Raw genomic sequence first — 17,889 nt, forward strand, 5'->3', positions numbered from 1 at the left:
GAAACTTTTTTTTAAAATTTCTATTATGCCAGGAAGGTTATATGCCAGCAGTGGGTAGAGTTCAGTCTTTTCTTCCTACCTGCCTTCCTTCATTCCTTCCTTCCAGCTACATAGCACTCTTTGCTCTAAGGGAAACTTTACTTCCCAATTTAGGTAGTTCTGATGAGTGGAAGCTACCAGATATAAAGTGAGTACCACAGAAAGAAGGACCCATAGGCCCTAGGAGAACAATTATTAAATATGAATAGGAAGCAGCACTTTGGGCAAAGAAGTTTAGAAAAGGTGAGAGACAAAACTGGAAAGATTGGATAGAGATATACTTATGAAATTTATGTACCATACTAAAATGTAGATAGCATCCTGTGGGCTGAGCAAAGGTAGTAAAGGCTTACTACAATGTCATGGTACAATCCAGTTGCTTTGAAAAATATTCCATAACAATGAGAACAGAAGATTGGAGATGGGCATTACTGGGGGATGTAATTATTATTTGAGATTATTTATTAAAGCTAACATAAAATAATGAAGACTGAACAAAGACTGCAAGTATAGAGGTGAAAATATTCATAAGAGATGAAATTAAGATGTAGTAAGTGATTATACACGGATTAAGAAGAGAGGACAGGCCAGGTGCTGGTGGCTCACACCTGTAATCCTGGCTACTCAGGGGCCAAAGCTATCTGGGCCAGGAAAGTCTGTGAGACTCTTATCTCCAATTAACCACTAAAGAACAGGAAGTGCTGTTGTGGCTCAAGTGGTAGAGCGTTTTAGCTCAGGGACAGCACCTGAGCACAGAGTTCAGATCCTACAACCAACAAAAAAAAAAAAAAAGAAAAAAGAGGACAAAACATACATAATACATACATACATACATACATACATATATATATATATAATATTTTTTAGGGTACTATGCTGGTTTTGGTTTGAATGAGGTTCAGATCAATCTGGACCTGCTGGGCCTGATGAAGAGCCACCAAATGTTTTGGTTCACACCAAAGAGATTTCCTGAAATTTGAGATTTCTAGCACCAAAGATGAGACAAGACTGTCTCTCTATCCTAATATGACTGATGGGCAGGTTAATAGCAGGAGTTTATTGCCGTAAGCACTGAGAAACCTAGAGATAATTATGGCCCAATAAGATAGTGTTTAGTGATACAAGGAAATAGTAGGATGTGTGTGTGTGTGTGTGTGTGTGTGTGTGTATGAAGGGATTGGGGTTTGAATTCAAGGTCTCATACTTGCTAAGCAAATGCTCTACCATTAAGCCATGCTCCCCAGCCCTTTTTTTTTTTTTTTTTGTCAGTCGTGGGGCTTGAACTCTGGGCCTGGGCGCTGTCCCTCAGCTCTTCAGCTCAAGGCGAGCGCTATACCACTTGAGCTACAGCACCACTTCCGGTTTTCTGGTGGTTTATTGGAGATAGGAGTCTCATGGTCTTTCCTGTCCCGGCTGGCTTTGAACTGCGATCCTCAGATCTCAGCCTCCTGAGTAGCTAGGATTACAGGCGTGAGCCACCAGCGCCCGGCAGCCCAGCCCTTTTTTTATTTAGGTTTTTGTTGTTGTTTCTTAAAGAGTCTTGCACTTTTGCTCAGCTGGCCTTGGACTGTAATTCTTCTATCTCTACCTTTTGAGTAGGAAATGGTAGTTCTTAATGTTGCATGGTACTGTCATTCAGATCCTCCTTCCCTCCCCCCATGGATCCAGTCTGAGGTTCCAAGAGATTAGAGAAGTAAAATACAAAAGAATATTGACATTAGCAGGCTTTCTTTGAAGCAATTCTTCAGAAACAATGTGATTACTATTTATTATGTTGTGCCATCTAGTGTAATTTTCTTTCCTTCCTTCCTTCCTTCCTTCCTTCCTTTCCTTCCTTCCTTCCTTCCCTCCCTCCCTCCCTCCCTCCCTCCCTCCCTCCCTCCCTCTCTCTCCCTTTCTCTTTCTCTCTTTTTTTTATTTTTATTTTTTAATTGTGAAAATACTGTACCGAGGGGTTACAATTACATGGGCAAGATAATGAGTACATTTCTTATCAAGCATTGTAGCCTCCTCCTTTGTTTCCCCTTCCCATCCTCCCCCCCATCCCCTCATCCAATCCTCCCCGCTACCCACCCCCACCAAAGTTGTGAAGTTCATTTTTCCACATAATGATTTGTACATTGTTGCAATGGGTCCACTTGTATCCCTATTTAAAAGATTTCCCATCCACAAATTATATCGACATCAAATACAGTGAAAGCAGGGGTTATATCTCTCCTTCTTTCTCTCCTTCTTTCTCTCCTCCTTTCTCTCTTTCTTTCTTTCTTTCTTTCTTTTTCTTTCTTGTCGGTTGTGGAACCTGAACTCTGGGCCTGGGCGCTGTCCCTCAGCTCTTCAGCTCAAGGCTAGCTCTCTACCACTTGAGCGACAGTGCCACTTCGGCTTTTTCTGCTTATGTGGTGCTGAGGAATTGAACCCAAGGTCTCATGCATGCAAGGCAAGCACTCTACCACTGAGCTACCTTTTATACTTCCCAGGCCCTTTTATACTTTTCTTATGCCATGTTAGGATTAAACAAAGGCAGATGAAGCAAGAATCTGAGGACCATTTCCTAACTTGTCGTTCATTTATGCATTCTTTCCTTTTTTTAGTTGTTAAAAAAATGAATATGACAGCTTTCTTTTACACTAGTTATTATCCCATGTTTTAGAACTCTAGCAGGAAATAAAATTTTTAAAACCCTTAAAGTCAATGAAGTATACACTGATGAGGAAAAGGGTACATTTTCCTTTTCCTGTATGTTTTTTCTATGTTCCCAGTACCATTTGCTAAAATTTATCTTTGTTTTCTTTAGGACTCAGCAGTGCCATTATTGTCATATATGATATATCCATTTGTATGTGGGTCATTGCATATGTTACATTGATTTGCCAGCTTCTATGCTAATATGTTATTGTAATATCTTACCTTATGATCAGTCAATGTTTTGTAGAATAAGAACTCTTACCTTAGCTGAGCACTAGTAGTTAACCCCTATAATCTTAGCTCTTCAGGACTCTATGATCTGAAAAATGTTGTTCAAAGCCAGCCCAGGCAGACAAATCTGAGACTCTTATTTCCAATTAATTAGAAAAAAGCAAGGAGTGAAAGTATTTAAACACTAGTCCTGAGCAAAAAAAGCTAAGTAAGAGCTCCAGGTCCTGAATTCAAGCCCTAGAATTAGCATAGTTGTACACGAGTCCCAGGGTGGGCATAAAATGTGCATAAAGATTTAAAACAATCTGTAAATATATATCTATACATTTAAACACTTCCTATAAATTTTAACTGGGATAAAACTAAATCAGTCAATCATTTTGAATGGATTGACATTTCTAACTTTTTGAGTCTTCCAATTAACCATTTAGTCTAGTTTTCTTTAATACCTTTAAATAGACATTGAGGTTTTACAAATGTTTGTAGATTCATTAGTAGATACTTGATTTTTTGCTATTGTATGGTAAAATGTCATCTTTAAAAATATTTACCAATGATTTTTTAATAGTAGTTTAGAAATGCAGTTGATTTTTGTTATCAGAAAGTATGCACAAATCTATACATTGGTCTTTTTGTTGGGTGAAAGAAGAGTTCAGGCAAGATGTATCATATAGTGAAAGTGATAGATAATTTGTTCGGAAAGCAATATGGCAGAGACAGAAGATTTTTTGTTTGTTTGTTTGGAAGGCTCTTTAGTACAAGAGTCTGATAATTATATTGTTGGATTGGATCCTCACTCTTGGCGGGGGGGTGGGGAGGGGAGAGGCACAGATGGCAACAGGGTACAAAAGAGAATTTACACTATTCCAGGCATCTAACGAAGGATGACAGTTTTGGGCAACTCATTTGACAGTTTTGCAATTCACAAAAGATTTTTTTGAAAGGAAATACACAGGCACAGAAAGCACATACACCCCCTATAATACTTTTTGTCTAACAAAATAAAAACAACAGAAGTGCCTTGCTTTTGCTTCTCTCTTGCTTTGCTTGTCTCTGAGATGGCTCTATTTTGTTCATATATGCAAATTAGGACTAACGTCTGTTCCAGATCTGTCCAGCACTGAAAATTTACTTCCTCCTCAGAAACTGACATTTGTAAAAAAAAAAAAAAAAAAAAAAAGAAAAGAAAAAAAGAAAATGACATTTGTATAGAACATTGTTCTGCATTTTGATACTATACCATAAAATATTTGGTAAGGAATCTTAAGGGGGAAAAAAAAGAAAAAACATGGAAAGACAATTTACAAATAGAGCATTAGCTTTCTCTAGGCTATCAAATGAGCTGAAAGTGCTGCTAAGCATACATTAATTTTTGTGTGGCCTAGTATGTACTTTTAACTGCTCATAATTGTTCAACTTTCTGATATTGTGGATGAGGTTTCTAATATGAAATGTTCATGGGGCTGGGAAGGTGGCTCAGTGGTAGAGCGCTTGCCTTGCATGCATGAGGCCCTGGGTTCGATTCCTCAGCACCCCATAAGCAAAAAGAAAAAAAAAGCCGGAAGTGGCGCTGTGGCTCAAGTGGTAGAGCGTTAGCCTTGAGCTGAAGAGCTGAGGGACAGAGTTCAGGCCCCACAACTGGACGCCCCCCCAAAAAAAATCTGCCTGCCATCGTCATCATCATTATTCCTTAAAAGTTTAGAGATAATTGCCAGTAATAGCATTTAAAGAGTACTTATTAAAACTCAGATTTTTCTCCCATAAAAGTAAATAAAAACAATTCACTTTGACTTTAGAAGCTTTGGTTTATATAATTATGCTATAATGCCTCGTTAAATTTGTGAAATGATGACATAATTGAGAGGATTACACATTCTTACATGAGTGATTTCTCTCCTTTCTGAATCACTACAACATTTTAGCCATGTCTTTTCTCTGGTTAATCTGGGGACTTTAAAATTTGCCAGGTAAATATTTATACATAGTTTTCTCTTCCTTGATAGTCCTTGAGGAAAAATAGTCAGAGAACCTTTTTTTTTTTTTTTTGGTGGTCACAGGGCTGGAACTCTGGGCCTGGGCACTGTCACTCAGCTCTTCAGCTCAAGGTGAGCGCTCTACCACCTGAGCCACAGCGCCACCGAGGAAAAATAGTGTTGTAACACTTTCCTACCTGGGATTGTACCCAGAAGAGCCTAGAGCGCCTCCAAGAGTTCAATAAATGTTTGTTTGAAAAATATGACTTCTATGTACCATTTAAAAATATGAACTTCACATCTCTCTTTGTAACCATAAAAAATGCATAGTTGGTAGAATGTCTTAATTCATCTAAGTTCAATCACATACTAGATGGATTAAATATTGAATGAGATTAATCACAAGCTATATATATCCCAACACTATAAATCGTGGTAAATATCTAATGAACAAGTTGCTGAATATTATTTTCTTTACACATATCCCTTTCACATGATACATGTGTACTAATATTACATGTATATATGTATATGTGTGTGTGTGCATATGTGTTTCCTGAACTGTGTGTGCGCATATTTTTCATAAAAATCATTTTTATGAAGTACCACCACATTATTTAAAAGACACATGACGCTACATTATACAAGTAATAACATCACATTAAACTATTATCCACTTAGTTATTTATTAAAGTTTTAGCAAGGATTTGTTTTAATATAACAGGATTAAAGTTAGAAGGAATAAAAAAAAATAAGAGAAACAGCTCCTGCTTCCCATGCAAGAAATGGAAGTTAAAGACATCTCATTCATTCATTATTTTATTCAAACTAGGTAAGATTAAATGGTCCCAAATTACAATAAAAACAATTTATTTTTGAAAGTTTCTAAAAACTGAAAAGTTTCCCAAATTTTGCATTCAAGAAAATATTGTAATTTACTTGTTAATCCATAAGCCTAATGGTATAATCATCAAATTATTTCTGACTGCCATGCTATATTAACATGTTTAATTTGTGGAGGAGTTTTAAATTTAAGGTCCCAATTATATTCTGGTGATAACAGCTTAGTGGGTTTGTTGACAAAAAAATATTTGTTTAGATGGCTTTCATACCGGCTGTTAATTTTTCTTCTGGTGTCACTTTTAATTCCTTTTATACACTGTGTAAAGAAGACTAAAATTTCATGGGGTGTGCCACCAAAAATGGCTTTATGGTAATAGAAATCTCCCTGTTCAAAGGGGATAAAAGCTGCTGATTTATGTCTTCTCTCATAAGGAAATTCATTAATAGTTTTAAAATACCACCATGCATGGAGTTGAGCTACAGACTTTCCCAGGGCTTCTACCCCGAAGTCATTCTTGAAGATCTGGTTTACAGCCATAATGAAGAGAAAATCAACTTCATACTGAATTTTGTCCACGAGGTGTGTGTTGAAGTTCTTCATGGTTCTGATACTCATGTCTTGATCTGTGCTTTCATTGAATAGAGGAAATACCTTGAATGTTCGAAGAGGACTCATCTTTATGTAAGGAAGCTTGGTTTTGCCATCAAAAAAGATGTAAAAGATAACATTAAATCCAACCATAAAGTGCTTATCAGCAGATTGTAGAAACTTTTTCATGAAGTGGTCTACAAATCTGAAATATGAAAAAAACAGAAAAATACTTTGATGAAATTAATCAGTAGAAAATATGTCATTAACACGCCGATTAACATACATGTCAATGATAGTAAAGAAGGTGAGGTAGAAAAGCTGGGTCTATAAACAACTATTTTGGTTAGTATAGGAGAAGATTGTATGTTTGGGGACCTGAGAAGTGCCATAGCATTTCTTGTGAAGCAAGAAAGCTAAATGTAAAAGTAGTATTAAGGACTGAGCTAAGGCGGAAGAAAATAACCAGTCCATGATAGGCAGAACTCATTACTAGGGTTAATTGTGAATTATTCTTTTGACGTAAAAAGTCCATAAATTCTCACTAAAATAAAAAAGACAAATATTAGGAGCACCTACTGTTCAGGAGCAAATACAACCAAGCCTATTGTAATATTCAGCTTCTTGTAATAGTTTTCTAGGACTTGTCTATTGTAAGTTCCTTCCCATATGACCGGAGCAAACCAGTCAGTTCTTGTTATAACATCAGGACGCATTCTATTGAGCAAAGAAGAAACAAATTGAGCAGGTATTTTATTATGGCAGTAGAAATTGTGCAAGTGATATAATGATTATAGAGAACTTACTATGTGTCAGGTTCAGTGTTGGTTTACATAACCCATTTAATCCTTGCAGTGACTTATAAGGAAAGCCTTACTATTATCTTGCTTCTCATATAAAGAAGCAAAGAGACAGATTGATGATTATCTAATTTGGTATACCCAAAGTCCATCAAAAACATAAATATAGCCAAGAAACAGTGGGTCATGCCTATAATCCTGCCTACTTGGTAGGTTGAGAACTGGAGGATTGTGGTTTGACATCAAGCTTGGACAGAAAAGTTCTTATGACCCTTCCCAACTTGTAGCTGGGTATACTGGGTGTATGTTTGTCATTCTAAACTATATAGAAAACAGAACAGAGGACTGGTTTGAAGCCAGTTCAAGCAGAAAAATCTACAAGACTGCATTCAATGGAAAGAAGCTGGGTGTGGTGTCAAATGCCTGTTATTCCAGCTATGGAAGCCTAAAATAGGCAGATGATAGTCCAAACACATGCCTGGGCAGGAAGCAATTTATCTTAAAAATAACAGTGCAGGAAGTGGTGCTGTGGCTCAAGTGGTAGAGCGCTAGCCTTGAGCTGAAGAGCTGAGGGACAGTGCCCAGGCTCAGAGTTCAGGCCCCATGACCGGACTCCCCCCCAAAAAAAGTTGAAGGTGTGGCTCACCTGCCTAGCAAATGTGAAATCCTGAATTCAAACCCTAGTACCACCAAACAACCTCCCTACAAATGGGAAATAACATCCAAAGATGATTACATATAAATGAATAACAAATACAAAATGATGTTCAAACTCAGATTGGGAAATGAAAAGATAATTGAATTATTTTAATCAATAGTTTTTCCAATTATACATGTTGAAACTACTGGACTAATAATAACAAGTAAGTAAGTAAAATAATGAAATAATAAGATAAAATAAAAAATAACAACGTATAATATTGCTAACATTTTCCCATAATAAATTAGAAAATAAGTAGTATAAATAAGGGCAATTTAACAATCTGAATCAAAATTAAAATCCTTTTAAAATTTTCTTTCCCTCTCTCTTTTCCTCCCTCCCTCCCTTCCATCCTTCTTTCCTTCCTCTATTTTTCAGTACTAGAGGTTGAACTCAGAGCTTCATGATTACTGCGAGGTGCTCTATACCTCTTTACTTTTCATAGTTTTTCCTTTGTATCTTCCATTTTATGCACAGGTGGACTTAGACCATAATCATTCTACTTATGCCTCCCACATAGGTGGATTGGTCGGCCTGTACTACCATACCTGGTTAACTGATTAACATGGAACTTTCACTGTGTGCTCAGGCTGGCCTCCAAATGTCATCTTCCCTATCCCTGCCTCTCAAGAAGCCAGGATTACAAGTATGAGCCATCATACCTTTTTAACTGATGACTCCATCCTAGGAATTTATCCTATAAATAATTCTGCACACTTATGTAAAAACTACATACAGAGATATTTGTTGTAGAACTGCTTATAATAGTCCCCAATTGTAAATGAAAAAAATAAAACCAATAAATAAATAAATAAATATATAAAGCATAACATGGAATATATAACATTGAAAACAACAAACCTCCCCTGAATGTCGCTGTTAACTGAGGATATTAAGGCTATATGCATGTATGAAGTGTCACAGTGAAACTCATCTATTTGTACGATCAATATATTCATTATAACAATTTTTTTAAAAATCAGGAGTCAATGGCATCTTCAAGTTATTGCTAGTGACATTTTTTCTGATTAATGTTGCCAAGAATATGAAATAAGATAAGAGTGTGACATATTTCATATTGGAAGTCTTAACTAAGTTTTAATGAGCAGACTCTAAGTCTATAATGTGGCTCATGGTAGAGTGCTTGCCTAGCATGCATGAAGCCCTGGGTTCAATTCCTCAGTACCATATAAACAGAAAAAGCTGGAAGTGGCGCTGTGTCTCAAGTGGTAGCGTGCTAGCCTTGAGCTGAAGAGCTCAGGGACAGACCCAGGCCCAGAGTTCAAATGCCATGACTGGGGAAAAAAAAACAAACACCTTAACAGTAAAAACTATTAGTCCTAGAAAAAAATAATCTTCTTCAAATAGAGTTGTATTACTTGTGAACAGAATTTTTTGTTCTTACTTAGAATTAAACCAGGCTGAGAGCTGGGGTTCTTCCACTTGATCATTCCTAGGTCCAAAGAGAAAAATCACATTAAGAGCAATCCACTCACTCAAATAAATATCTGTTGAACTTCTATAGTACCGTAGGGACAGTTAAGTGCTGTTTTTATGACTATGAACAAGAAGCTTATGGAATAGCAGGAAAAACAATTAAAAGAGATAATTACAGTATAGAGGGAAAGTGCTACACAGAACAGAGTTCTGCGGGAACATATAAATGAGTTACTCAACAGAAATTTGAGGTTCAGGGAAACCCCTTAGAGAAGAAATATTTAAATTGGATTTAAGAGGATAAAGACTACTCCAGAAAGTACAATATGATAAAGAGGTTATGCCCAAAGGCCAGAAGATAGAGAAGAATTGGTGATGGCGGGTCAGATATAATTTTAAAGTAACAGATCATACAGAAAGATATGTATTCACTGGGCTGGGAAGGTAGCTCAGTGGTCGAGTGCTTGCCTTGCGTGCATGAGCCCACATAAGCAGAAAATGCCAGTGTGCTGTGACTCAAGTGGTAGAGCGCTCACCTTGAACTGAAGAGCTGAGGGACAGTGCCCAGGCCCTGAGTTCAGGCCCCACAACTAAATAAAAAAAATTTAGACAATGTAAAGATTTCATTAACTTCTACCAGTCATCAGTGGCTTGCTATGTGATAGGTACTCAGTTACACATTGAAATAATAAGTTGGGAATAAAGGTCCACGTATCTTTGATTTTCATTTTAAGGTAGAATCTACCTAAGATTTTTTTTTCTTTTCTTTCTCTTTTTTTCAATTTCTTCTTCTTTTTTAATTGTAAAGGTGATGTACAAAGGGTTTCTTTCTTCCTTTCCTTCTTTTTCTTCCTTTCTTTTCTTTCTGTCCTTTTCTCTCTCTCTCCTCCTCCTCTTTCTCTTTCCCTCTCTCCCTTCCTCCTTCCCTTCCTTTCTTCTCTCCTTTATCTCTTTCCTTTCTTTCTTTCCCTTATTTCTTCCTTCCTTCCTTCCTTTCTCCCTCTCTCCCTCTCCCTCTCTCCTCTCCCTATCTCCCTCCCTCCCTCTCTCTTCTTCCTTCCTTCCTTCCTTCCTTCCTTCCTTCCTTCCTTCCTTCCTTCCTTCCTTCCTTCCTCTCTCTCTCTCTCTCTCTCTCTCTCTCTCTCTCTCTCTCTCTCTCTCTCTCTCTCTCTCTCTCTCGTTTTCTTTCTTTTCATAAAAACCTCATTATGTCATCCAGACAGGACTCCAGTTTGTGATCATCTTGTCTCAGGTTTCTGAATGCTGGTATTAATAGGTGTGTGCTACCCTCCACAGCCTACCAAAAGTTTTGCTGTACATTCTGGTAACAATATTATTAGTCAATTTTCCTTTTATAAACTTGGAATGTTTTGCAAAGTAAGAATGACTTTAGCTGTGCACCAGTGGCTCATGATCTAAGGATCACAGTTCAAAGCTAGGCTGGGCAGGAAAGTCTGTGAGACACTTATCTCCAATTAACTACCAAAGAGCTGGAAGTGAAGCTGTGGGTTCAAGTGGTAGAGTACTAGCTTTGAGGAGAAAAGCTCAGGGAGAGCACCCAGGCCCTGAGTGCAAGCTCTAAGACCAGCAAAACAACAACAAAAAAGAATACCTTTAAACAAACTTGCATTTCTGGAAGGATGAGATAGCCCTAATTTTTCTTATTCTTCATTCCTTTATGATATACTCTGATGAGTATAGTCAAAAAGCCCGACATTGTATATAGACCAATGTTCTGAATGGTTGAGAGAAGACAAATTGGTTAGAAGCTCCAGGACTTAAGAGATTGATATAGCACTGGGTTCACATAACCCTAAATGATTACTGGAAAAGCCAGGAACCAGAAATGCTGATTAACACAGACACTGAAAGAGCCTCAAGGAAAAGCTACTCTTTACAGTTAAAGGCAGGATAGGGGCAACACAGCAAAACAGAAGACTTTTAGACCCTAACCATACCACTGCAGCCTAATACTACAAAAAAACTGTGGCCTTCAGTCTACTCATCTAGAGGAAGGCAGAACTTTAATCAGTACTCAGCAATTCAGGCCAATTTTCTGTGGCAACACAGAAGTCAATTCTGACTTTTCATCTCCACTCTTCAGTAACCAAGTATCTGCCCTCCTACTCCATTCCTGATTTTGATGGAGTTAGAATAGAGACCTTATATTTCACCATTAACTGACAGTGATGAGATGACACCAGCCTCTTTTTTTGTGGCAGTGTCAGAAAGTACTGAGAAAACACAGGACTTAAACAAAATCTAGAATGGCACAACCTCACACCCCAAATGTGCAGGAGGATCTCAATGTAGATGAAGAAAGGTAAATTATGCACATGTAAGATATAACGTGTATTAGAATGATCTCACTTTACTAGAACTTTAAAGAAATCATTGTAAAAAATGTTTTTCAGTGAGCAACTATAAACACACTTGAAGCATATGAAACTAATAGGAAACCTTAGCAAAGAAACAAAAAAAAACAACAAAGTTTTAGAAGATACAAAGTAGTAGCAAATATAAATTTTAAAAGATAAAATTTGAAAGAAATAACTGTGAAAAGACTCAACAGCAAAATGGAGAGGACAGAGGAAGATCAATGAACCTGGAAATAGGAATCATTTTGAAAAAAAGAGAAAACAAATGGTAAACTCCAGCTTCAAGGACAAGTGAGACTATTTTAAAAAGAACATTCATTCTCAAGAGAAGAATACAACTGAAAAAATACTTAGTTTTTATTTTTATTTTTGGCCGTTCTGCAGATTTGGCTCAGGGCCTTAACACTTTCTAGGCCAGGACTCAACTGAGGGTAAAAGATCTTGACTTACTGTCAGTTTCCTGATTTTGATTATCATTATTATAATCATGTAAGATTATTGGAGACAAAATAGGCAAAAGCTGGTTAAAAAGCATGCATGATCTCTTTGTAGCTTCCTCTGATCTATAATTTTATTTTGAAATAACATGAAAAAAAATAATAAGTTCATTATTTTCTATTTTCAGAAGTGTCTTCACCAAAGATATTTCATTATGAGATTCCCTAGGAAAGCACTAGGGAATTAGAACTTCCTGTGCCTACCTTCACTTAAAAACAGTGACAAATGCTGATATTGTAAAAAAAAAATATTCTTTTGAAGGTTACTTTCACTAATCTTGAGATCCTACACACACTGAGTAAGTTGGCTACCGCGCGCTATTAAAATCAAAAGAAAAACATTGTCTTGTACAGGAATACTTAACTTATAGCAACTTCCAGAACAATGTTTTATATCAACACAATGAGAACCCAATTGACTCCAGCCAATTTCTCCTAATAGATTTTTACAGTATTTATAGAACAGACTCTTACCAGCAGGCATACATCTTCTGTAGGTGATTCTTTATACTTTGGATAAATGAAAAAAGTTATTTTAGTTTTAAATTTGGAAAATATGTCTAGAATTTAAATTCAATTTGTTAACCATATCAAACTATTTGCCAGGAATAATGCTATAGTTACTGAATATAATCCATGCCTGTTACCAGTTTATGGTCTATTACTTTTTCAAAATAAGGTAGACCTTTATTACCTTCAAAAATATGACTTCAATACTATTATAATTAATATATAATAATAATTAATATATAATTAATATAATAATATTAATATAATTAATATAATTAATATAATTAATATAATTAATAATATAATTAATATAATATAATATAATAATAAATAATGAGATAGAGGTTGAGGCCAGCCTGAGCTTCACGGTGAGAGCTTGTCTCAGAGAAAGAAAGAAAAGGAAGGAAAGCAAGGAAGCAAGGAAGGAAGGAAGGAAGGGAGGGAAGGAGGGAGGATGGGAAGGAAAAATGACCACAAAAATAAGGCACTGGAGTAGGTAAGAATTTGAATTTTCATTATCTTTAAGTAGTTGTACAAAGGGGTTTCAATTCAGCATAACTATTTTTTAGTACAATGCATCTCGATCAATGCCACCCTTTTCATTGTTCACACACACACACACACACACACACACACACACACACACACATACACACACTGAATCTTTACTGTGAGGAAATTTTAGCAGGTATAACAAATTTTTATTCCAGCCATATCTGCCTAGCAGGTGCTTTCATTCTTATTCACACTAGATCAAATTTTGATGTAAGTTAAAATTTTATCTTAAATAGGCCAAAGCTATTCTCTCGTTTTATTTTTTCCTTCACAATATTAAAACAACTGGCATCCCTAACATTATATGATACACTTCATGTTATGTTCATTGACCTCCACCTAAATGTAAAGCTCCAAGAGAAAGGTAACTAAGAGTTATTACTGCTTTCTACTGCCTAGAACAGGGCCTATACTAAGAATGCGACAGGTAGATACTTCCTGAACGTTGAAAAGAAAAGAAAAGAAAGAATTAATATTTATATTCACCAAAGAAGACATGATTTCTGGTTAATTTAGTAACTATTTTAATTTTTTTGGATAAAACTCAGCCATTTTGATCAACTCTGCCAATCATTCAAGATAATGATTCATCAGGACTGTATATTTACCTGAAATGATGCTCAGTCAATATCAGCAATAAAGAAAGTAAAATCAACAATTGCATTTTTCTTTTAGAATTCATTTCCTCCTAGAAAAGGAGGAGAAAAAAGGTAGTTTTTTAAAATAGCTGCTTCTTCACCATCTTCTAACAACAAATGAACTTATGTACATTTAGCTATCAGCTTTAGTATCTGATTCTGGATTACTCAGCCTTAGGATGAAGGTTTATTTGAGTCAGGGAAGCCATCTTTCTGTTTGAAGTGTATCTCCTTTGGGATACCAACTGACTCTTTTTTGATTAGGTGCTAAGTATCTATCATGTTCTTTTTTCATTCTATAATTATACCAAATTATCAAATTATACCAAATTATCAAATTATACTTCTATTACATAGAAGATATTTAATAGGACCCTCCTATTTTACTAGAGCTTTTGTGAAAATAAAACTAGGTTATCTATGAAGATGTTAGTAGGTGCTTGGACTTATTCTATCCTAATATTGATATTTTTTAAAACAAAGACAATAATACATATAATTTAAGCAAAGACCAGAACTAAAAACTTCAAACATATGAACTTTCTCAAAGGTACATACTTATGACTTAAAAGCTAAAGATATTAAACACTGTAGTGAAATATTTGGCTCCAGCCTTTTGCTTGGGCATAGGTTGGACATATTCTCTATCTACAAGTACAAACTGGTTTTGGTAAGCATCATTCAAGAGCAAATATTGCTTTGGGGTTATGCATTGGAGTAAAACAAAGGTTTCCAATACTTAACTTTTGAGCACTCATTTAAGGAGCAAGGTGTTTTAGATCTGTACCTTATTATATAATGGATATTAGCCATTATATTATAATTTAGTTAGAGAGCATGTGAAACATTTCTAGTCCAGTCAGACCTGAAGACCTAGTATGAAAAAATAAGTTTAAGATACCTAGTAATTTTTCTATATTGAAGACTTGTTGAAATGACATTTTGACATAGTAAGTTAAATGAAGTAGTTTATAAAATTTTTAAATGTTTTTTTGTTGGTGTTGTTGGTTGTGGGGCCTGAATTCTGACCCTGGGCATTGTCTCTCAGCTCTTCAGCTCAAGGCTAGCACTCTACCACTTGAACCACAGCACCACTTCCAGCTTTTTTCTTTTTTCTTTTTTTTTTGGGGGGGGGGTCCGGTCATGGGGCCTGAACTCTGGGCCTGAGCGCTGTCCCTCAGCTCTTCAGCTCAAGACTAGAGCTCTACCACTTGAGCCACAGCGCCACTTCCAGCTTTTTTCTTTTTGCTTATGTGGTCCTGAGGAATCAAACCCAGGGCCTCATGCATGCAAGGCAAAGGCTCTACCACTGAGCCAACTTCCCAGCCCCAGCTTTTTTCTTTTTGCTTATGTGGTGCTGAGGAATCGAACCCAGGACCTCATGCATGCAAGGCAAGCATTCTACCACTGAGCTACCTTCCCAGCCTCTAAATGTTTCTTACTTCTTGGTAATGTTAGTTCCTGTAATATTTAAAGTGAAAAAGTGTGGCTCAAATTTCTTGCTGGAAAGTTCTCCTGTAGATAATGTCATCCTGTGAGTCAGTGTGGTACAATTTAACTGTCCCAGCAATGTGCATGACCACCTTTTAAGTTCAGATAATTTGTAATACTGCATGAATGAGATAAGACTGATCCATTTAACCAGGTTATTTTCTGGCAATATGCCTTCAATGACATTATTCTTAAAAGTCAGTAATATAATAATAAGTTGAAATGTCACCATTTTTTTTTGTCAGTCATGGGGCTTGAACTCTGGGCCTGGGTGCTGTACCTCAAATCTTCAGCACAAGGCTAGTGCTCTACCACTTGAGCCACAGCATCACTTCTGGTTTTCTGTGGTTTATTGGAGATGAAATCTTACAGACTTTCTTGCCCAGGCTGGCTTTGAACCACAATCCTCAGATCTCAGCCTCTTGAGTATCTAGGATTACAGGCATGAGCCACTAGTGCCTGGCATTCACCAAATATTTTATATGATGAACTTTTAGGTAAAAAATTTGAATCCCTACTTAGGATTTTTGCTAACATCATCTAAACTTTATGTAGTACCTTTGTAAGAGTAACTTTACCTGGTTTTGGTGATTCAGTAGAGTGCTAGAACAGATGACTTCCAAGCATTATATTTGTAAGTCTGCAAACAACAAACAAGGTCAAATGAAATATTTTGTACTACCTTGCTGTCATGTGAATATTCTATTTCTGGTGATGTCACCAGACTCTTTTGATGATGAAAGTATTAGAAAATCAGTGTCATAATGATGCAGTGATGCCAAGTTCTCATGGCTACCAAACAGTAGAACTTCATCCCGTTTGAAAAATTAAAGGATTTAAACATTTTAGTTTCCTTTCTTACACTTTTTTACCTTTTTTTTTTTTGACTCCCGTCGTGGGCCTGAACTCTGGACTTGGATGCTGTCCCTCAGCTTTTCAGCTCAAGGCTAGCACTCTACCACTTGAGCCACAGTGCCACTTCTGGCTTTTTTTTTCTGCTTATGTGGTGCTGAGGAATTGAACCTAGGGCCTCATGCATGCAAGGCAAGCGCTCTACCACTGAGCCACCTTCCCAGTCCTACTTTTATTTATAACTTATCTTTACTTAAAATAAAATTTGGATGATGTGTGTACATTTGCATGTGTATTTATGACAGAGAAAAATTAACCACTTTTTTTCAACCTCTTTAGACATTGCTTAATTATCCTAGACAGAGATAAATAAGCCCTTAGAATATTTTTTATTTTTTTATTGTAAAGATACTATACAGAGGGTTACAATTACATCAGTGAGGTAATGAGCCTTAGAATGTTTTTAAAACATGTACTTTTATGATAATAAAAATAACATGTTTTCATGTTACCAAACTTGTCAAATGCATAAATGCACAAGAAAAAAAATAAGCAAATATACAATATCTAAAGGTAACTACTCTTACTTTGAAATTATATGTACCTTGGGGCTGGGAAGGTGGCTCAGTGGTAGAGCGCTTGCCTTGCATGCATGAGACCCTGGGTTCAATTCCTCAGCACCACATAAGCCACATAAGCTGTGGCTCAAGTGGTAGAGTGCTAGCCTTGAGCTGAAGAGCTGAGGGACAGTGCCCAGGCCCAGAGTTCAGGCCCCATAACCAGACCCAAAAGAAAAAAAGAAAAGAAAAAAAGAAATTATATGTACCTTTGTTTTCTCCTTCCCTCTAAAACGAATTGTTTTTTATTTAAAAGGTATGTGCATTAATCAGTGTGCACATGTAGAAAAATTTTAACAGAAAATAAGGTGACTTGATACATATTGAGGCTTATTCTCCAGCCTGATTCTTCTAGTTACTCCATTTCCAATAGCTACTGTTAACTGTTTCCTGGGCTTGATCTTCAATTTTTCTGAGCTGATACAGGTGCGTGCGTGTGTGTGTGTGTGTGTGTGTGTGTGTGTATGACATGCTCTTAGTACTTCTACTTTCTCTCTTACCAATATATTCTGAAGATAATTCCATTATAATTCATCTTTTTCCCTGGTAAATTGTATTTTATTACAAAAATATGTCATACTTTATTTAAGTAGTTTTCTATTACTAGACATTTTGGTTGTTAAAAAAGAAAACATGGAGCTGGTTATAGTGGCTCACACCTGTAATCCTGGCTAGCTACACAGGAGGCTGAGATCTGAGGATTGTGGTTCAAAGACAGCCCTGGCAGGAAAATCTGAGAGGCTCTTATCTCCAATAAACTACCCAGAAAAAGCTGGAAGTTGTACTGTGGCTCAAGTAGTAGAGTGCTAGCTTTATCACAAAGAGGTTCAGGGACAGCACCCAGGCCTTTTGTTCAAGTCCCAGGACTGGCAAAAAAAAAAAAATATGAATCAAAGATTTGAGGAACAACTACAACAAAAAAGCTAAACAACACAAACACACACAAAAGGCAAATAAGTATAATTACTGCATGGTATTCATGAGGATTGTGTTCAGGACCCTCCATTTTATATAAGCAACTTGAGTATCCACATGATTTGATATTTGACATACA

At 36.4% G+C, this 17,889-nt stretch overlaps 1 protein-coding gene across 3 annotated transcripts; it reads right to left on the reverse strand.

The window, feature by feature from the left end:
- Positions 1-5,837: 5,837 nt before the first annotated feature.
- On the reverse strand, positions 5,838-16,047 carry LOC138816421 (N-acetyllactosaminide alpha-1,3-galactosyltransferase-like 1). Of its 3 annotated transcripts, XM_070006145.1 has the most exons (6): positions 15,945-16,047; positions 13,846-13,925; positions 12,647-12,682; positions 9,266-9,313; positions 6,940-7,077; positions 5,838-6,565 (listed from the first exon to the last, which is right to left on the reverse strand). In XM_070006145.1, the coding sequence occupies exons 2-6, from the start codon at positions 13,917-13,919 to the stop codon at positions 5,899-5,901; spliced, it is 963 nt and encodes a 320-aa protein (XP_069862246.1). In that variant the 5' UTR covers positions 13,920-13,925; positions 15,945-16,047; the 3' UTR covers positions 5,838-5,898. The 3 variants fall into 3 exon arrangements, with proteins under 3 accessions (XP_069862246.1, XP_069862255.1, XP_069862263.1); XM_070006154.1 differs by lacking the exon at positions 12,647-12,682; XM_070006162.1 differs by lacking the exon at positions 6,940-7,077.
- Positions 16,048-17,889: the final 1,842 nt, after the last annotated feature.

This window comes from Dipodomys merriami, unplaced genomic scaffold, assembly GCF_024711535.1.
Source record: "Dipodomys merriami isolate MVZ:Mamm:240054 unplaced genomic scaffold, mDipMer1.0.p SCAF_11, whole genome shotgun sequence".
Classification (NCBI taxonomy): domain Eukaryota; kingdom Metazoa; phylum Chordata; class Mammalia; order Rodentia; family Heteromyidae; genus Dipodomys; species Dipodomys merriami.